The sequence below is a fragment of the Telopea speciosissima genome, chromosome 3, assembly GCF_018873765.1.
Source record: "Telopea speciosissima isolate NSW1024214 ecotype Mountain lineage chromosome 3, Tspe_v1, whole genome shotgun sequence".
NCBI lineage: Eukaryota > Viridiplantae > Streptophyta > Magnoliopsida > Proteales > Proteaceae > Telopea > Telopea speciosissima.
Window position 1 is genome coordinate 52,542,135 of NC_057918.1, and position 22,909 is coordinate 52,565,043.

At 40.9% G+C, this 22,909-nt stretch overlaps 1 protein-coding gene across 3 annotated transcripts in view; it reads left to right on the forward strand.

Annotated features, from left to right (window-relative positions):
* Positions 1–22,909, forward strand: part of LOC122654805 (protein SEMI-ROLLED LEAF 2) — a 64,035-nt gene that overhangs the window by 32,229 nt on the left and 8,897 nt on the right. For 2 of the 3 annotated variants that reach the window (XM_043849063.1, XM_043849065.1), the window contains 2 exons: positions 4,171–4,298; positions 4,466–4,684. In XM_043849063.1, the coding sequence (XP_043704998.1) occupies positions 4,171–4,298; positions 4,466–4,684 (347 nt within the window). The remainder of the gene's footprint in view (positions 1–4,170; positions 4,299–4,465; positions 4,685–22,909) is intronic. The other variant, XM_043849064.1, reaches the window with a different exon arrangement.

Below are 22,909 nucleotides of genomic sequence, written 5' to 3' on the forward strand. Positions count from 1 at the left end.
GACTAGATCAAATAATAGCTACCATCAATATAGGATTAGGAGAGATCACGTTGTCATTCCTACCAAGCCCATAGCAAAGTATGCGACATAGTTGTCAGCGAGACGTGGAGGGTGTCAAATCGAATTGCTTCATGGCGAGCATCGACCATGTTTTATTTTGATAGATGTGTTAATAGATGTATACTCAAGGATGATCATTGTTTGTCATTTTACCAAGCCCAAACGAAGAGGAAGAAGCAAGAAGAGAAATCGAAGAGGGAAAGAAGACAGAAGAAGAAATCAAAAGAAATTGAAGAGGGAAAGAAGAAATCAAGAGGGAAGAAGAAATCAAGACAGTAGAAGAAGAAATCGAAGAGGGAAAGAGAGTCGAAGAAGAAATCAAAGAGGGTCGCCATGGCGTAGGTCGCCATGCAGCCCTCTCCAGCTGCCAGACGCCATGGCGACGCCATGGCGACGCCATGACAACTATGGCATGTATCAGAGTCCACCCATAATGCAGCAAAAAACCCAAATCCCAGAGGAGGGCTGTGGTGATAAGAAACCCAAGAATTCCTTCAAATTAAGGGCTGAAAATTGGAGGAGAATCCCCTTGCAAAGTGAGAATATGTGTCTCCAAAAATCAGCAGCAGCAGACAAGTGTAGCCCCTAGATCGATATTTTCAGGGTTTTGAAAAAAAACCCTGTTTGGCTGAAATCGATGTAGGGAAGAATGGGCCCAAAAACTAAATTGTTGAAGCTCAAATTGAAGTCGTGTGTGTCTTTATAAGTGGAGAACCAGCCTTAAAAAAATCAGAACCAATAGAAGTCACAAACTCCTAGATCGACAATTGTCAGGGTTTTTTTCAAAACCCTGTTTTTGTGAAAAATCGATCTTAGGAGGTCTTGAATGCAAGTGAAGATAGGAACAAAATCTGAGGAGAGAGCCTGCTGCAGTTCTTGGTCTTCAAAGAGTAGGATTGGTCCCTTGTAGCAGAGATGGAAGCAATCCCAAAAAAAAACTGAAGTTCCAAATATCACAGACAGGTAGTCTTTGTCCCTATCGATAAAAAAATTGCAGCATGGAAAGAGGTAATTGAGGGCAGCATCTGGATCTGTAGATCACCTCATCAGTGCTGCCCTAGTGGGAGAATGGAAGCATGGGGAGAAGAAAAAATCGAAGGGGGAAAAAAATCGAGAATGGAGGGAGGGGAAGGTCCTTAATTCATAACCTGCTCTGATGCCATGTTGAGAGAGTTTAGAATTAGAGAATAATGCTTCGGGTGGTCTAAGGTAGACCCCAAGCCATATATTTATAATATGAGATTGAAAATACATGGACAGAATTGTCCCTAACATAGCCGACATGGCTGTACATGAAATAAAGACAGGAAAAAGACCAGAATACCCCCACGGTATTTTGGTGTACATAATTTAACAGCCTTCCACACTTCTATTGGGATCTCATCTGTGCTTGGTGTCTTGCCTACTTTTATCTTTCTTAAGGCTTCTTTTTCTTCTGCCACACCAACCTTTCGTACATATCTATGATGAGTGGTGTCTTGATGAATAAAACAATCATCCGGTTCATCCAAACTCGAACTATCTCCATTTAGTAGTTCAAAAATATACTCATCCCATCTCCTCACAATGTCCTCGTCCCTTACCAACACTCTTCCATCCTCCCCTTTTATACATCCCAACCTGGTCGAAATCTCTACTTCTCCTTTCTCTCCATTTAGCTATTTTATAAATAGCTGTTTCCCCTTCCTTTGTGTTTAGATTAATATTGAGCTCCTCACATTTCCTCGCCCTAGCCATCCCCATATTTCCTTAGCTTCATTTCTGGCCTCATTGTACCTCTTTTCATCTTCTGTTTCTTTAGTCCGTTACAATGCCTTAAACCTCTTTTTCTTGATCTTGATTGCTACTTGGACCTCCTCATCCCACCACCAAGTCTCCCTAGGGGCCTGACGCTTACCCTTTGCTTCCCCTAGAACTTCTTTGGCAACCCTCTTAATACGACCCTTCCGATCAACCCGATAAAATTCCTGGGACAACTCGTAAATATGAGAAAGGTTATTCTGTCCAGAATATAAAATATTCAAGTACTCCCACAACTCCTTCACAGTATCGATGTGACTTGTGAATTGTGAGTAACAAGATCAACAATATGATTCTCCATAGAATTCTGCAGCTGCCCCAAATCCGTGCATCAATGTTATCCCATGTAGTATCCGCGACAGGTTTAGTTTTTGTCAAGTGACTCTGTTGATCATGACCTGTCAAAACTAATTGAACAATCTTCTTACATTCCTGGAAATTAGTAACCCCTTGTAGTTTCTTCTTTGTGATCCAATTAGAGGATGAAGACAACCTCAGGCACCACATTCTTTATATCAGCCATCGACCCAAATAACTCAGGATCCGAACGAAAGGATCACAAGGTAAGGCAGCAACTTACAAATCAGCAACCCAAGCACAAATCGATCCCCCCCAAAAAAATATCAATCCCATCGATTCCAAAACAAATCGATCCCAAGAAAATCGATTCCAACAACAGATTGATCACCTCCAAGATTTCGAACCAACCAGCAAACACATCGCTCCAAAACTTTGATCAATCACCTTCAAAAATTGATCGATCAGTCTTCATGATGCTCTATACGAAAACAGGAGGGTGAACACACCCCCTCTGAATGTAGGGCAACTTCTGGGCATAAAACTAAATCTCGTCTCGGAGAGCCATTTCGGCCAGACCGAAATTTTGGCTAAATTTTGCCGAAACATTGTACTTTTTCTATGAGTTTTGCTTGGCCATTTCCGGGTGCAAAATGACCGAAATAACAAAAATTTCAACGAGATGGTGCATTATTTAGACCGAAATGACCGAGATTCCGAAACGAAATTTCTGAAATTTTGTACCTTTTCATTTCGAAGTAGCATTTCGTCTCAGTAGAGTCGAAAATTTTTAAATATCCAAAATCTCACTGAGATTTCGGCAAGCTTTAGTACTATGCTTCTGGGTTGTGTCAGTAACAATCAAACCCAAAAGAAAAAGAGCTTGTTTGGATGTAGAAGTACCGAACTTGAGCAGATGTGTAGTACTGTAGTAGTGCTTAAGGATCAAGCTTTGATACCATGTAAACAATAAAGAAGAGAAAGAAATAAAGGGGAAGAGGGAGGAAGAAGAGAAAGAGAGGCTGCTGTAATTCTGAGTCACAACTGTGAGGTTTTGACCCTATTTTATTCAATATATAATGCATAACCCTAACTAGGGCATTAAGAGAAAAGCACCAGTAAGAAAATAAAAGAGAAGCAGCAAGGAGGAGTAGGTGATTAGCGCTAGTCACAAATCCTCCCCCTCAACCGAAAACTCCTAACACTAACTGTGAACAGAAAATAGAAAGCTTCAAAATTCTGACCTGAACCAATGGATGGACAAAGAAGAAGAAGAATAGAAGGATGATATGTGCTTCAGGAAGCCCACCTGAATCACTAACTTTGCATTCCACCTAGGGCTTCATTGCATCTCACAAAAAATAGGTGGTCTAAATCTCACATAACTAAAAGGATGGAAGCCAATTCATTCATCAAATTCGTGTACCTTAACTGCTGGTAACATAAATATACATAGACTCTCCAAATATGATTCCTAACATGACTAGGAATAGCCTAATCCAACTAGTAACCAAACTCCCTACTTTATTGATCAATAAAAGACTTAACAACTCCAAAACTGACTCAAAAGGCTCCTTTTTGTTTGGAGTTCCTAAACCAGCTAGGATTTGACATAATGAAAGAAAATCAACTCATTACAGGACTGTACTTATAGATCCTAATCCAATCTGAACTAGGACATGTATACATAATCAAAATAGAAAAAGAAACTAAAAACAGAACTCTACTTAGTAGAACTTCATAATAGACTAGGAATAGGATTCCTAGAGAAACTAGGAACTCTGAAATTCCTGAAACCGAAAACTATTATTCTTCTCCTGGCATTGCTACTGGTTCCTAGATATTGCATCAACTACTATATTATTTGAATAGTTTAGAGCTTTGAAATTTAGTTTCCCATTTTCACATTATGCTTCTAATGTATCTGACCTTGTACTCAGAATGACTGATGTTTTAATTCGTACCGTTGGTTAACTATTCTTCTTATGTATGCTTATGCATACAAAACTGAAGGAGGTCTGCCGCCGTCTCGGAGAAGGTCCCTCTTTACCTTGGCATCATCAATGCTCATCTTTTCAGCCAACGCGGGCAATCTTCCATCTCTGGTTCCTTTTATTAAAGCAACACTTACAAATAAAATGGTTCATCTCCAATCTTTTCCTTGGGAGTACTAAATTCCAAGTTTTGCCTTTTAAGTTTTTTTTATTTTTTATATCACAAGTTCTCTCTCTCTACCACTCCCTCACCCCTTCTTTTCTCACATGCTTTCCCAAACTTCTTTTAAGTTGATTTATGTGTGGATTGACAGGATGATACTTGTGTGCAGATTGATCCTTATCTTGAGTTGGTTGAAGATACTAGGTTGCAAGCTATTAGCATAGTATCAGATGGTGAGAAAATCACATATGGATCACAGGAAGATGAAGTTGCTGCATTGAATTTTCTCTCATCAATAGAAGCAGACAATGGACAGTTAAAAGAAACCCTGATATCTCATCTCATGAAGAAGTTTGGTAACTTATCTGAGGTAATTTTTTTGGTTTTTTCCTTGTAATATCATTTAGCAGAAAACTGGAAAACTTTACTGACTGCATACTTTGTGCAAAACTCTGGAATCAGAGAATATGTTTCCCGCATGCACTTTATATACAGTAAAAACATCATTTAGGACCACATAACATACATGAAGCCATCTCCTGATTCAATTTGAGGAAGATCTTTAAAACCATAATACTTTGATGGAGGTAAAACATACAAGTGGATTTATTTTATTGGAAATAAGCCTTGGGTTGGGTTCTATACATGTCGGGTCTTTGGTCCAATGGATTTTCATTGTAATGGGTCACTTTAATGGGCTTAAACTATGGGTGGAAGCTAGGACTACGAGATTAGTCAAGTAGGATTAGTTTAGTCCAAATTAGTGGGGTTACTTGAGTCCTATTCATGTTGAAATTGGCGAAGTCAAGTCTTAGAATTATTAGGAATTTGAGTGTATATTTCTAAGTTATTGTTCTGTTTTTAGAATCCTAGTTTGAGCTGGAGTGTCAAATACATGTATGAATAGTAATCCAAGTAGTACTTTGAATTCCAAATAGTTTAGGACTGTTAAGAGAGTCAGTTTATGATTTTATATATAGATGTAGTCATAGTTGTCGAAGCGACTAACTGACCCAAGACATTGGAGGGGCGCCTAGGCAAAAAGGCACTCACCTAGCTGTTGTATAGGGTGTTCTAGGCGTGCAATATGCGATTATATGTAATATAGCAATGGTAATTTTATAAAATTATGCTTAAATGTAGCTTAGAAGCCATATCAATGCAATATAATATAATGCTAGTAATGACCTAATATGGGAAAATCAGCATACATATAATAAACAAAGTATAGGATACAATATAAGTAATATAAGAAAATCAGCATATAATAAACAATGTAAAGGATACAATATAAGTATTATTCATCAAAAAACAAAGTAATAACATAAATCAACGTAAATTTGTGAAGCATCAACAGCGTGCTGTCACCTTGGACCCAAGAAAGAGCCTGGGCGCCTAGGCGATGCCTTGACAACTATGGATGCAGTGGCCTATGGCCTCAGACACAAATTTATGAGTTAAAACTTCAGTTTTCTGCTAGTACTATGGATTCATTATTTGCTTGAGTGGATTATTTGGCATACTTGGTGGATTTCAAGTGGAGGCTAGGGTGAATTCTTGGCCTCTATCGACCTAGAAGGTAACAATCTTACATATAAAAGTACTAAATAAATCCCAGTCTTGCATACAAGTGATACAACACAGCGAAAGCATTAAAAAATAGATATCCGTTCAAGCCAAATATATACATTGGTGGTAATTAATTACAAGAGTGTACAACAAAAATCCTGTTCATCCACCCATAAACATTATACAGGCTGTAATAACTTTGTTCTGAAAATATCCCTCAGACTCAGAACTCCTCTCACTACACTCAGTCCAAAAACTCTGTAGTATAAGCGTCCGCAGCTGTTTCTTCATCTGAAAACATCAACGTTTAGGGGATGAGCTAATGCCCAGTGAGGTGTACATGTTCGTATACATTCAAACATCTCAAAAGTACAATAAGTGAAATAATAACAAAGGGACAAAGCATAATATTTCATTCTTTATGTAATTAGGTCAAGTCTTGGCCATTTAGTGAACTACCATATGTGCACACATTAATTGAGGGTGGTAGTTGACCTCGTATCATTATTCTACTCGAGTACCAGCCACTGCAATCCTACAGAGGATGATACGGTAAGCATTACAGACATGCTCTACTCCATGTATCTAGTCACCAGGAGCACTAGGGAGGATTAGCATCTAGCATAACATCATACTAGACTTGTCTACTCCATGTATCTAGTTACCAGGAGCACTGGGGAGGATCAGTATCTGGCATAACATCATACTAGACTTGTCTACAGTTGGAAATGGTGTAGATATCAAATCAAGAGAAGATAGAGATGAGAAGAGAAGAAGAAGAAGAAGATGTGCAACCGAATGGTAGGGAGAGTTGTTTTCTCTCCCCTATTTGATTCACTAATATCATGGTTCGAGAACTCGCGAGATCTCGGCGAGATCTCGGTTTTTTGAGAAATGAAGTCAAGTTACCATTCAAATTTAAAAGTTACACTATCTCGGTCAAGTTCTCAGGTAACTCGAGATCTTGACCTGAGATCTCGGGTCGACCCAGAACTCGACCCATCTACCTCTTTAAAACTTACCTAACTTGACAGAACTCGACATATCTCAGTCGAGTTCTGTCCAAAGGCCATTTTCTTCCCCATTTGAAGCCCTTCATTTTACCTGCGGATTTCCAGTTCTGACCTTCGGGAGAGTTGAATCAGCTGCACATTTGAAGGATTCAGCTACACATCTTCAAGTGGCATACTATGTGCAAAACTACAACAACACTATGACATGGGAATTCTATGTGGATCGTGTTGGGACTGAATACATTAACATATCACATTTTATTTAACATTTGTTTAAAGATTGATGTATTGTACACTTTAACAATTCTAATGCTTATTTAAGTTATTTTAAGAACATTAATTGAATGTTTTGATTGCTTTCTATTACTAAATTATGTGTAGAGTAGGGTATTTTAGAACGTCGTCGCCTACCAACCTATGGTTCGAAGTGAAACTCATATTTGGACTTTGTTTTTGCAAAATCTGATAGTGTCATTGTGTTTAAATGGCCTAAAATAGGCTGAATACCAAGTTTCAGACCCAAAGTTCTAAAACCCACCGAGTTAAGGCTTCAAGTCGAAAAAAAATAAAATTGGACCAACTCGGCGAGATCTCAACTCGACTCGGTTTTTCCAAGGGCTGAGTTGGTACTGAGTTCCGAGTTTTAGTACCTTGACTAATATGAAATAGTAATTACAACCACCTCCCTAAGGAGGTAAAAGGTAAAACAAGAAAAATACAACACAAAAAAATAAGATACTAGACTAGTACCCAAACTACCCTTATTACATAACTCTAACACTCCCCCTCAAGTTGGAGAATAAGTGTCATATATTCCTAGCTTGCATAATAGGGTACTAAACTGATGAGGGATGAGCCCCTTGGTAAAGATGTCAACTAATTGATCGCCTGTCTCAACAAAAGGAGTACAAATGTAGCCGGAGTCAATCTTCTCCTTGATGAAATGTCTGTCCACTTCAATGTGCTTTGTTCTGTCATGTTGCACAGGGTTGTGTGTTATGCTGATGGCAGCCTTGTTATCACAATAGAGTCTCATAGGTGCCTCAGTATCAAATCCCAACTCTTGGACCAACCATCTCAACCATAGGAGTTCACATACTCCATGAGACATAGCTCTAAATTCTGCCTCTGCACTTGACCGAGCCACAACTGGTTGCTTTTTACTCCTTCATGTGACCATATTAGCACCCACAAAAGTACAATAGCCAGTTGTAGATCGTCTGTAAGAAACTGAACCAGCCCAATCAACATCAGTTTAGCCTTCAATTCTCAAATGGTTGTACTTGGCATTTAGGAGACCTTGTCTTGGAGAGGACTTAAAGTATTTGAGGATCCGGTAAACAGCATCCAAGTGCCCACTCTTAGGAGCATGCATAAACTGACTCATCACCCCAACTGCATCGGTGATATCTGGGTGAGTCAAAGAGAGATAAATCAATTTCCCTGCAAGCCTCTGGTATTTCCCTGCATCTACATGGGAAGGTCCACAGTCTTCTCCTAGCTTATGATTCTGATCAATAGGAGAGTTTGCTGGTTTGCAACCCATTATCCCTGTCTCTTTCAACAAGTCTAGGACAAACTTCATTTGACGTATATTTATTCCCTTCTTAGACCTTGACACTTCAATCCCCAAGAAGTACTTTAAGGGACCCAAATCTTAATCTCAAACTGTTGAGTCAAGTAGGTCTTCAACCTAGCTATCTCAGCCCTGTCATCTCCAGTCACTACAGAGTACACCTAGTGGGAGGGTGATAACACTTGTATCCCTTTTGGGTAGCGGAGTACCCCAAAAAATACACTGATTGCTACGAGGATCAAGCTTGCCATGAGGAAGGTGGTTGCGAGCATAACAGACACAGCCAAATATTTTTGGTGGCACCACAAAAGACGAAGAACCCTGTAGGATGTCAACAGGAGCACGGCCAGCAAGGACATGAGTAGGAATGTGGTTGATGAGGTAGGCAGCGGCGAGAATAGCATCACTCCAATATTGGGTAGGAACTTGCTGTGTAAACATGATGGCCCCAGCAACTTCCAAAAGGTGACGATTCTTCCTTTCAGCCACTCTATTCTGAGCAGGAGTGTCAACACAGCTTGTTTGATGAATTATCCCATTTTCAGCTCGATACGTTTGGAACTGCCCCTCCATGTACTCTCTGCCAATATCACTTCGCAGAATTTTCAGAGATGCATTGAAATGGGTTTGAACCATACGGTCGAAGAGCTGAAAACAGCGAAAAACTTCACTCTTGTGCTGCATCATGTACACCCAGGTAGTACGAGTATAACAGTCTATAAAGGAAACAAACCATCTAGAACCGGATATTGAAACACAACGAGAAGGTCCCCAAACATTCGTATGAAGAAGCAAAAGGTGAAGTACTTCTTTTATTAGTGGAAGAATAACTAGAACGAGTCTGTTTGGCCAAAACACAAGCCTTACATAAAAACTCATCCTTTTTACAACCTTTGACTAACTGAGGAAATAAAAAGGCTAAAGTTCGAAGAGGAGGATGCCCGAGTCGACAATGACATAGGTGAAGATCAGGCGATGTGGCTGAATGTAACTGATGAACTGGAGATGGAGTTAATGGAAGTGAAGATTGACCCGTGTCGAGTAAGTAGAGACCACCTTGTACCTTACCACCCCTAATCGTCGTTCCTGTCACCAGATCCTGTATAACACAATGAGAAGAAAAAAAAAGGTTATTTTGCAATTTAATTGTTTAGTAAGACTACTAATTGAAAGAAAATTAGTAGAGAATGAAGGAACATGCAAAACAGAATTTAATGTAAGGGAAGGAGAACAGCGAATGGATCCTTTTCCAGAGATAGGGGAAAGGGAACCATTAGCTACTCGAACTGTGTCATTCCCAGAAGAGGAAGAATACTGGTCAAAAATATGGGAGGAACCAGTCATGTGGTCAGTTGCACCGGAGTCTATAATCCCGGGACTGGTAACAGCCGATGCACAATGACGACCGACTGGAATACCTGAGGCAAAGTGAGAACCAGAAGAGGCAGCAGGTGCAGCCGATGGTGTTGATGAAGCCTTGAGCATGCGACGGAAGGCTAGGAGTTCATCTGAAGTAAGACTAGTGAGACCAGTGTCAAAGGATGGAGCAGCAGGAGCAGCAGTAGTTTCTGTGTGATTAGCCTTGAACTTGGACTTCCCCTTAGCAGCCCGTTTAGCCTCAAAATCAGCCGGCTTTCCATGTATCTTCCAGCACCTAGCCTTAGTGTGATAAGGCTTGTCGCAGTTTTCACATTTAACCGGCTCCTTGGAGGCAGCATTACCACTGTCAATAATGGTATTAGAAGTGGTGTTAGAAGTTAGAACCAGTTTGCAAGGCAGATTTTCAATAAGAGTAGTGTGCAACATAGTAGCTTGACAACGCTCCTCATTATTGACCAAAGCAAAAGCCTGCTCCAGTGTAGGGACTGGAGATTTGCCAAGAACTTGGACTCTTATGGGATCAAATTCAGCATTCAGCCCTGCCAGGAAAGTGTAGACGTCTTTTCTCCACGTGTTTATGGTAGGCAGCAATGTTGGCTGCAGTAGAAGGCTGATAATCTGAATAGTGATCTAACTGTTGCCAAAGTCCTTTTAGGGAGGCATAATATTTGGAGACGGACAGTTCCTTCTGAGTGGTTTCATGGACCCTTTTTTGAAGCTCATACACCTGAGCATCATTCCCATCCTGCCCAAAGGTCTGCTTGGCTGCACTCCAAATAGAATAGGCTGATCCAACAATAAGTAGTTGCTGGAGATGTCCGGTTGCATAGAGTGCAGCAAATAGGACATCACCATGGCATCATTGGATACCCATCGATCTTGAGGTGAACCATCTTCAATAGGTTTCTTTGTACTGCCAGTAATATGGCCAGTAAATCCTTGACCAGCAATGGTCAAATAAGTAGACCTGGACCACATCAAGTAGTTTGTTCCATCCAGTTTTATTGGAGCAGTGAAAGGTAAATATTCAAGCCTTGGCTGTCCATCAGTTTCAGAACCAGAAGTAGCTGTAGTAACAGTCGAACCAGGCATGGTAATTAATAAACAAGGAACCAACAATAATAAATCTGAAACAAAGTATAACATGCTCTATGCAACCAGCCAAAGAAGTGCCAAAATCAAATTGATAGTTTGGAGAGAAAAAAACCTGATTTGTGCAACAAAACTCAATATAAATGGCTGAAAAACAGATCGAGTGCTCCCCTGGTATGGATAGAACTTCCCTAAAAAATCAGCCAGGGATGACAACCCTAACCCTCAAATCGATTTTTGTCAGGGTTTTAGAAAACCCTGAAAGTTGAGATCGATATAGTGTAGGGGGCTTCAATTGGTGATGATGATTGGTGATAAATGCTGTCCCAAGCTGCAAGAATGGGTCTCCGATACGAACAATCAATCTCCAATGATAATTGAGACTTGATCTTCAAGAGGGAGAATTCCCAAAAAAATCGCAGAAAAGATGGGCCAGCTGCAACTATCGAACCTTCTTCATATCATTGTGGAGGTACCATGGAGGGCAGCAACTAGATCATTGATCACCTCCTAAGTGCTGCCCTTCAATAGGGAAAGGAAACCAAAACAGAAAAAGAAGAAGCCGAGAGAAAGAGAGAGAGAGAGAGGAGAGATGAGAGGAAACGATGGGGGGGGGGATGTTCTGAACTAGATCAGATCTAGCTCTGATACCATGTTAACAGAACACGATGGGATGTAATGCTTGAGTGAGTAATGATCACCCCAAGCTCTTCTATTTATAATATTGAAAAGAGAGGACAGAATTACAAATAGGCGATGTGGGACTAAAACCCACATGGCCGGCCAAACAACTTAAGAATACAAAAGACAAATATACTCTTTCGGGTTTGACTACTCAACAGTAACCATAGAAACCTTGACGGAAACCAACTCACATACACCCTTCATGATTTAACTTCACTCCATGACAACATATAAGTTCCTAATGATGTAACTCATCAACCAAAAACAACCAAACTCATCATACAGAATATTTCGAGCAAAATGTAGGGCAAAAAAACAAATCTGACGGTAATAGGCAGCTTGGAGGAGGATGAGTTGTGCTCCACAACCTCACCCCTTTAGTAATTGATGAGTCATAGATTTCCCTACCAACCGGAGGTCGCCACGTGGATGTGCTGAGACCAAATCCCAAGTTCGAGCCGAGCCATCTAAGGTCGGGCCGAACCGTTCACCCGAAGAAAGGCAGCACTTCATTTCTTGCCTGGCCGAGCACCGGGGCCGAACACTTAGCCCGTCGATAACCGGGCTGAGCACCCGGTGTGCGGCGCTACACAGAGCGCAGAGAGAGGAAATGATCTCCCCAACATGGCCAAGTTCCATGGTCGAGGCTCAGGCCTGCTGAGCCCTGAGCTGAGCCCACACAAGTCGGCCATATGCAAAATGCCATGACTCGGTCGAGCTCCCGCATGACCGAAGGAAATTTCCATGCCACATACGCCGAGGCCGAGACCGAGCACTGAGGCCACGGCCGCCTGAGGCTGAGCGCTGAGGCCACGGCCACCAGAGGCTGAGCACCGAGGCCACGGCCGCCCGAGGCCGAGCCCTCTTCAGAAACCCCAATAACGGCGCACCGGAGATCACGGGGCCACGTCAGCACAACCCGAGGATCACGGGATAGGGATCGAGCCATGATCCCACGAGATACCGAATCGCACTCCCATTAGGACTCTTACTAAGGTAAGAGTCCGACTCCGAAAATAACTCTCCACTCCGCTCCGCGTGGAAGAGCCCTACCAATAGAGGACTCTTACCATACAAGGACTCCTCCAACCGCCTCATCTCATCCTATAAATACCCAGGTATGGAGCTCAAACGCTCATCTCACTTTTCACTAAGCTGTTACGCTGTTGCGACGGAGACCTAACTTGAGCGTCGGAGAGTCCTAGGCCGGAGCCACATCGGTTCTCTTGTGCTCACTCGGTTTTTGCAGGCTCAGCTGTGGGCGAACCGGGCGACGGAGGTTTTCACACGCAACAGTAATCAAGGCCTTGGGGAATTCTATCAAGCTTCAAATACCATAACTCATCAACAACAACCATCTATTAGCACAACTACATCACCCACAACAGAAAAAAGCCCAACAATCCAGACAATGGTGGTAAAACTGGGTAGCAGACTTTGGAGTTGTAGAAGGAAATGGTGTAAAGAAACATAATATAAATCTCCAAAGCAGTCAATAGGTCCAACATAATATAACTCTCCAACCAAAAAGACCATTCAGCATATCGCAAAGCCTTTTATGCAAAACAGGGGCTAAAAAATGAACCTGCTGGTACCTGTGAGATTGAGGGAGAATCGATTATGCTCCCATTTCAAAGCATATCAGCAACCAAGGCCCTAGGGACTTAAAAGAGAACTACTGGGCATTCTAGAGGGCTAGGCCACCCTCCAAATAGTGGCCTGATGAGAGAGAAATCCAAACTTAAAAAAGAGAAGCTGGCGTTAACACTGTGGAGGCTTTTCTGCTCTTAAATTGATCTTCACAGCTCCAAATCTTGCTCCATTAGGACGTGTAGATGATGAAGAGACTCTATTAAGTCTTCTAAGAGTATTATCTTACATTGCTACAGCCTCCTTTGGAACCCTCTACTTTTCTAAGGTTCCAAAGAGAGGTGAAAAGGAAGTAGAAGCTTGGTTGACTCTCAAACCTGGGAATGCTCTGATACCAAGTTGGAAATGGTGTAGATATCTAATCAAGAGAAGAGAGGAGAAGATAGAGATGAGAAGAGAAGAAGAAGAAGATGTGCAACCAAATGGTAGGGAGAGTTGTTTTCTCTCCCCTATTTGATTCACTAATATGAAATAGTAATTACAACCACCTCCCTAAGGAGGTAAAAGGTAAAACAAGAAAAATACAACACAAGAAAATAAGATACTAGACTAGTACCCAAACTACCCTTATTACATACCTCAAAACACTCCATGTATCTAGTCATTAGGAGCAGTGGGGAGGGCAAGCTCTAGATTCAACATAACATCATACTAGACTTGTCTACTCCATGTATCCAGTCACCAGGAGCACTGGGGAGGGCAAGCTCTAGATGTAACATAACTTCATACTAGACTTTTCTTCTCCATGTATCCAGTCACCAGGAGCAATGGGGAGGGCAAGCTCTAGATATTATAGGCTATGTCTTCACCTTATTCCACTCACGATGAGCATTGGGATGGACACGGTCCTACTCTCTTTCTCTTTAAGGCCCTCATCTAGTACGTAACCCCCTACTAGAAAGGGGTGGAAGCCACAAGGTTGTTCTACAAATTACCATTAGCCATACACATAATTCTACTTTCATTCATTTACTTCTTTTCTTTCCTTCTCTTTCTTTTTCTTCCATTTTGCATCCTTACTTTCACTAACCATAACATATAATGTCCTTTTCATCCAGTACATATTGTATTCCATGACAAATATCATAATTTCATTGCTCATTCATCATACTTAGCATCTTAACTTTCATATATTCATTTCATAATGCACATCATTAAGCATCCATGTACTAGCATGTAAGGCATTCAACTTAGTAAATAGTCAAAGAAAATCATACCTATTCATTCTTTTCTATTCTCACATCGTACATACAATGCATTCTTATTACATAGCCATAAATTCCTCACAAATAAGTGCATGGACAGTCCTTCTTCAAGTATCATTTCATTTCAAGCATACATGTATTTCCTTCAACCTAGCATAACACACATCATAAACACTTACTTTGTCTCATACCATTCATTCTAAACCATTAAATACAAAGTCCATATACTCATGCTTCACATAATATAACACATCATAACACACACAGTATATAAACATGTTCCCTCACCTTGCTTAAATATAATCGTTTAACTTGATTAGTATGCATATCTAATTGATCATCCAAGACCTATAAAATAGAGTGTAATAAGTCACTTTAATGAGCTTTCAAAGTGGTACAAGGTCTTCCCACAAAGCCCCAAACAAAAACCCCCAAAATCCCCTTAAAAGTCACTTTTCTTCTTTGGTCTAATGTAGTCCTAGATTGGTAGGAATCCAGCTAGAAGCCAATAACCAGGATCTTCTATGAACAGGGTAGTTCGGCTAGGTCAAATAGGTATTTTTGGTTAAATTAGGGTTAGGGTTTGATGGTAGGGTTAGGGTAAGTCGATGTAGGGAAGTCTTCTAGTGAAGGTATCGTTAAGTTTTAACAAGTCTAGGACTGGTAAACAGAATCGGTAACAAGTTTTGTGGTTAGTGTTAGGGTTTTGGGAAAGATGGTTGAGTGGAGCTTCTGGGATTAGAGTTGTTAGTTAGTGCTGCAACTTGGATCGAGTTTCCTATAGAGGGAGGGGAGTAATCGATCCAAATATGGATGATTTCCTACGGTTGGAATGGGCTGCGCAGTGAATGGAATATGGAGGAAGGTTTAGAGATTGAGGGGATTTTAGGGTTTGGTTGTTTAGAGGATTAGAAGAAGAATGGCTAGGGTTAGGAATGATTCAAACGTACTATTGTTGAAGAAGTACTTAGGCAGCAGCTTGCTTGATTGAAATTCCTTGAATTAAAATCAGAACTTGAACTAGAACTTAGCAGCAATGGAAAACAAAGGGAGCTTGAACGAACCACCCGGGCTTCACACTGCAAGGTGTCGATTGGATCAAACACCAATCCCACCTGCCTTGATCAAACACAGGACAAAAATCTTTAACGGAGAAGAAGAGAAGCAAAAAGATTTTCATTAAAATTCGTGTACAATGCTTGTCCCCCCTTACAAACTTATATAAAAGACTCAAAAATAGACTCCTACACTAAAAAAGAAAGGCCTAACCCAATCCTTAACCTATTAGGTACCTAAACTGACTAGGAAACTGAAATATTGAAGGAAATTGACTTAAAACATGGCTGGACTTATAGAGTCCTAATCTAGCCCAACTTACATAACAATTAAATAGCCACATGGCCACTTAAGTTGTCTCATGACCACTTAACCATGTCACATGATCACTTAGGTGATCGCATGACCATGAACCAAATAAAATAAATATTCTAACTAATCCCGTATGTAACCTTATTACCCATAGTTTAGGCCCATAAAAGTGGCCTATTACATTGAAAACCCATGGGATCAAAGGCCCAACATGTATATAACCCAACCTTAGACTTATTCCTAAGTAAAGAAGCCCAGTTTGGTGATAAATTTGCATCAACTCTCCCCAGCTTGAAAAAATTCGTCCTCAAATTTTGTAGTGATGAGGGGGAAACAATATGTGAGTAGCAGCTTTGACCATTCCCAAACAGAACTCTGGTAATGTAGGAACGCTAGGAATAAAGTCTTCAAGGCGTGGAGCTTTCTCTTCAGAGAACCGTGGTGGCATAACAAACTCTTTGTGCTCGACTTCTGAATTAATATCAATTGCGAATGTCATATTCATAGAGTCTTCAACGTTGGTAACCTTCTCATCGAAGACTTGAGGCATAAGCTCCACCTCTTCAAGAACAATATCTTGAATGTTAATGATTTCTTGTGGAGTGTTCTCGACCACCACTTCACTTTCCACTGTCTATTTCAGTAATTTCTTCTACTTGTTGACTTTCCTCTTTGAGGTTTCAAGCACTGCCTCTTCATTATTATCACAGTTCATTGTGGTAACTTTAGCCTTATCTTCAACTTCGAGCTCCTTTTCCTTGAATGCTTCCTTCGTTTCTTCCTTTGATGGTGCAAAGTTGAGTTGAGTCTGTGTTCTAAGATTATTGGTGCTTGCGAATTGAATCTCATTCATGGATGCTTCAAGTTGTCTTCGGGTTTGAAGGCCTTTTAGTGGTGATGTTGTCGAAGGGAATTTATTTGACCTTGCCGTTGAGCTCTGAATGCCCGTGGTAAATATTTCTTACCCAGGTCTTCCTTCATCTTTGCCCAATTAATATGTGCTTTGCCTTATACTGAAGATCTCTCTCAGTAGTTCTCCACCACTCACGGGCTGGCCCTTGTACAAGCTAATCTCACCTTCCTAGACTCAGGTAAATCATACCAATCCAAATAATCATCCAAAGTTGCTAACCAATCATAAAATACCTGTGGATCATGTCTGCCATCATATTCCTTCAACTCGAGTTTGACCTTTTGTGTATCGCCACAATGTCGACGAAGAGTACCATTATCAACATTAAAATAAGATTTCACATGGTCTTCAAAAGCTAAGTCAAACCTGGAGTTCTCTGACGTTCCCTGTCTTCTCTGTTCCTTTCCTTATCTTCCCTATGCCTTCAATTAGGTCGATGAACTTGAGACTGCACTTGATATCTGTCCTCTTCTAATGGTATATTGCTGTCCCTTACTGGAGTAACTTGACGTTGCTCAATTAGCTGTAACCTATCATTGATAGTCCTTTGTTCAGCTCTTATTTCCTCAGGTATAGCCCTCTGTTCAGTAGAGAACTTTTGAAACAACTCATATCACTGTAGCCATAGGATTGGGTGCTTATGGCAGCACTGGTCGGCCATGTTCATCCATGCTTTGATACCACTTAATGTAGTTCTAGATTGGTAGGAATCCAACTAGAAGCCAATAACCATGATCTGCTATGAACAGGGTAGTTTGGCTAGGTCAAATAGGTAAAAACAACAAACTCAACCTTAACCCAACTTAATGGGGTCGGCCACATGGATCCAATCAAACAAAAAAAGGTAAAAACTGAAAAGTGAAAGTGAGGAATAGGAAATGAGATGAGAAGTGAAAAAAAGAAAAATGAACAATGGAAAATAAAAGAAAAGTGAAAGAGGAAAGAGGCACATCCCAGCAAGGCAGGGGAATCTCAGCTATATAGGGTTTGCTACATCCAATAAGCTCTATCCTTCTGCCTTCTCGAGGCCCTCCCAAAGTCCTCTCTTCCTCGCGGAAGGGTTTCCCCACCGCCTGCTGCTACCGCCTCCCTTTTCTCACCTTTAATGGTGAGTTAATTCCCACCAAGGAGTGTCCCTGCTTCCTATGCATTAAACAATCCCCTTTGTGATTTTTTTTTCTCTTCCCCAATGATTTTTTGATTGCGATTTCTTCTTTCCAGCAGCCATGCTAGGAGAATCCAAGATTACCACTGCATCCTCCGAACAAGAAGGCGCGACTCAACGCGATTTCCTTTTGTTCCCTACCAGCTCAAGTAAATTCAATGGAAGCAATTAACTGATGTGGTCTCACTCCTGCCGCTTCGCTATCAGTTCTCGTGGTCTCTCTGGCTATATCACAGGAACGGTAGCCAAACCTTCCGATTCTGGTTCTGCACAGGACAAGTGGATGACTTCCAACTTCCTTGTCATGTCCTACCTTATTAACTCTATGGATTGTTGAAATATGTAATCCAGAATACTGTGGGGGTATTCTGGTCATTTTGGGGTAATTTTATGTTATTAAGTTTAAGTCAGCTATGTGGGTTTCTGTCCCACATTGCCTTTTTCAGTCCCTTTGTAACTTTCCCCTCTATTATAAATAGAGGGGCTTACCTATCAATGAATCTAAGTCCATTCTCTCATTCTATCTTTCTAACCCACAGTTTTGCTAACATGGTATCAGAGCTAAATCTGATCTAGGTTAGAAAGAAAAAAAACCCTTCTTCTCTTCAATCGATCTCTCCCTTCTTCTCCCTTTCTCGGCTTCTCCTTCTTCTGGTTTTCTTCTTCTCATCCTTGTAAGGGGGCAGCACTAATGAGGTAAAAACCTTAACCAATGATTTAGTTGCTGCCCTCCTCCATTCAATCTCTTTTTTCAATTAAAATTCTGCTGGAACCATCTTTGCGAATTGGAGCTGTCCAGAATTTTTTGGAGATCAACTTCCTATCACTATTGAAGGCTGACCTTCCACCATTGGAGCTCCCTATGCACCCTTTTCCAGCAACCTTCTACCCTATTCCATTGTCACTCCTCCTTTTCTTTTCTCCATCATTCATTAAGCTTTTCAGCCCCTACCCTAATCGATCTCAACTTGTTAGGGTTTTTCAAAGCCCTAACTCCAATCGATCTTAGGGTTTCCTTTTTCAGATGCAGCTGATTTTTTGGGGGTGATTCCCTACTACTACAAACCCTACTCGACCTAAGTTTGGACCCTTTCTGATGGCTGGATTTATTTCTACAGCAAAACTTTCTTAATCTGCTAATTTCTTAACCTACTAATTTGGTTACCTGCTAAAACCCTGACTCCAATCGAAATTAGGGTTACAGGTTTCAGCTTTTGCTGATTTTTGGAGGGCTGATTACTTCCATTACTAGGACCACTTTACCTCAACTTGCACCTATCCAAGCTTTCTAGAAGACCCCTCCCCAATTGATCTCTATTTTTCAGGGTTTTCTAAAACCCTGACATTAATCGATTTTTTGGGTTAGGGTTACCTGCTGCTTCTGGAGTTTTTGGAGGTGTTTCTACTATCAAGAAAGGCAATTTACTTCAACTAATCATGGCTTGAAGAAGTTATTTTACACAAGATAGCTGCTGCCCTATTTTTTCTGCACTTTTTGGGGTTTCTCCCACTTGAAGATCAAGTCTCAAATCCTACAAGAGATTGGGTGTTCGTATTGGAGATCCATTCCAGCAGCTGTGGATAGCATCTATGCCAAGAAATCATCACACTTTGACAAGCATCATCAGTTTTTTGAAGTCCCCTTTCCCTAATCGATCTCAATTTCAGGGTTTTCCAAATCCCTGACAAGAATCGATTTTAGGGATAGGGCTGTCCTATCAAGCTAATTTTTTTAGGGGAGTCTTATACATACCAGAGGAGTTCTCAACCCAAATTTCAGCATCATTCATGGAGTTTTTTTTTGAAAAAAAATTCAGGTTTCATTCTTATGGCTCGATTTCATCAACTATCAACCTATTTTTTTCTAGTTCCTATGTGGCCGGCTTCTTCAACTACCTATGGATCTGTCGGGTTATTTATCTTCTATTTGCTGGAACTATTGAGCTTTACTACATACCTTGCTGGTTCTATTGATTGGCTTCTGTAAGTATGACTGGTTGACATGTTACTGCTACCTTTATTAGAACTACTGCTACCCTATTATTGAGACTGAGTATCCTACTATTGGAGATCGAATTTCTTTCATTATTGAAGACTCGAATCTACTACCTTGGAGATCAGCTTATTTGGGATTACAACAGTGTGTTCCAAGGTTATTGGTTGCAAGTACGAACCTATTCAGTTATGTGAAGCTTTTCTGGTTCATATCCGGCTTACTTTGAGAGCTTGATTTTAGTATTGTTCACTAATTCAGATCTGATCCAAGTTTTTTTGAAGATTATTACATCAATTCTGCCCAGATATCTTCGAAAGTTATATTTAGCATGTGGGAGTTTACAAATTGGAGTTTAGCACACTGGTTCTTCCTTGTGTGAAGATCGATCAAGATTTGAAGAATGGTGCCTTCTCCTTGTAACAAATCAGACCTGTTTTTTTACTTAATTCAGATCTGATCATTGGAGATTGGTGTTTCAGAGTTAGTTTGATCGATTGAAGAAGGTTGAAGATTACTGTGTGTTGTTTTTGTCCATGGTTCTTTATCCCACTGCCTTTTTCCTTACCCATCTCCCATACCATACCTTTGGCATTTACCAATAACCCCTTTGGACGATAATGGTATTCTCTAATTTGCCATTTCTTCCTTTTCCATTACCCTTAGCACCTCTTGGAAAATTCTGGAATATTATGTTTTGGCCCTATCTCTTACATCATCTTTGTTATGTCCACGTGTACTACACGTGCGAGGGAGATTATGTACAGTACAACTGCAGACATTGTAGAAGCAGAACTTGCAGGAACACTGGGTGCAAAACATAGAAGATCAGAGTTTTCCACCATTGCCATTAGGTATCCTTTGTTATTGGGTTGAGTTTGCCGTAAGGGGGAGATTGAAGTATTAAAGTATTGAAGATGTTTGGTTATTGCCTGCCTATATGAGGTTTTACAGTTAGGTTGATTATATCTGCTGCCTGATTTATTTGTTTCCGCTGCTTGTTGCCCTAGTTGCTTATCTTCAAGATTATCAGTCAGAGATTCATCACTGGACAATTGTTGAAGATTGGTGAAAGTTTGCTGATCAAGTCTGCCCAGGTTTTGAAGATCTATTTTTCAAGTTCTTGAAGGTTTATTTGGGAGCTGCATTCATCTGTCAAGCTGGATTCTGCTGCAACTTAGTTTCTTCCCATTTTGTTCATAAGAAATCTCCGGGCATTATCTTCTCCTTGATATGGCTACGAAGATTTGGAAAACAGCCAAGGATACATACTCCCAAGTGGGCAATGCTGCCTCCCGTTATGAACTTCGTCAAAAAATTCTTTCGACCAAGCAATTGGAGTTCTCTTTCCCAATATTATACCAAGTTGTGTACCATGTGACAACAACTGGTTTTTTATGGGACTTTTACTACTACTTGTGACATGGACACTACTACGTTTCAGAAGTGGGAAGAGGACTTGCATGTTTTTTATTTTCTTGCCGGACTTAACATTGAATTTGATCAAATTCGGGCAACAGTGCTCAATCGTGATCCTCTTCCTACTCTTGAACATGCTTATGCCATTGTTGCTGCTGAAGACAGTCGCCGAACAGCTATGGTTCATCCTGTTACACAAGAACGATTTGCTCTTCTGTCTGACGCCTAGGCCGCTTCCAGGGGTAATACTTCTTAAGGTATTGCAAGTGATCGTGTGGGCAGTGATCGCTCTTCGGTCAAATGTGATTATTGTGGTAAGGAAAGACATACAAAGGACCACTATTGGAAGCTTCATGGGCGCCCGACAGATACTCGTGGGGGTGGCCCAAATCGTTCTACCACAGTCCAGGCCAACCAGGCATCCTCTGGCGATCAACCTGCTGATCCGTCCGGTCCTCTTTCCCAGGACGAGATGCAACACCTTCGCAATCTGATGACCCGGCTGGACACTAGTGCTTCTTCTTCCACATCTACGGCTGCCTCTACCATTTCCTTACCTAAAAATCCTGGTTCAAGTATTTCCTTTAGTGGTAGTTGTTCCTCTGTGGTTTAAGTTGGATTTTAGGTTAGGGAAGCAAGTAAGAAAGGAAGGAGATGATAGAGAAGGAAGAGGAAGAAGAAGAAGAAGAAGAAGAAGAAGAAGAGAAGAGTGTATTTCGGTGGAATGTGTTGTGTGTAAGAGTGAACTCTCCACACCCATCTTACTTCATTAATAGACTTTGAGAATATTACATACACATTCCTAGGGAGGTAAAAGATAAGAAAGGTAAGAAATAGAAAATACATAATGGGGACACTAGATATAAGACTAGTTCCCAAACTACCCTTATCACATGAGTTCTAACAACTCTAACACTCCCCCTCAAGTTGGAGAATAAATGTCATGCATTCCCGACTTCATGAGTACCAAAGTGAAAGAGGTCGAGCCTTGGTGAAGATATCCGCTAGTTGGTCAGGTCTTCACAAAAGGAGTACAAATCTAGCCGTAGTCTATCTTTTCCTTGATAAAGTGTCGATCCACTTCAATGTGCTTGGTCTGTCATGTTGCATTGGATTGTGGGCAATACTAATGGCTGCCTTGTTATCACGGTTGAGTCTTATAGGGCCTCTAGTGTCAAATCCTAGTTCCTGAACAAGCCTTTTCAACCATATGAGTTCACACACTCTATGTGCCATAGCTCTAAATTCTACCTTCTTGGGAATCCAAAAAGCCTTATGAAGGATAAAACTCTTAGAGGAGACATCCAAAGAGATGGCTTTCCAAATCAAGTCGAAGGAACAAGAGGTAGAGGTCCATCTCCTAAGGTTCCTCTCCATCCAAATATGGTAAAGAGCCCCAAACACAAACTTGCCAATAGTGTCGTAGATAGAGCAGCCAAGGTAAGTCATGACCTAGAGAAGCCACTCTCAAATAGCGAAAGGTAATGTCTACTCGCTACTAGACTAGGTAAACGAAATGGCTCACATCCCACAATGGTAGAGATAAAAGGGCAAGTAGAAAGAAGAGG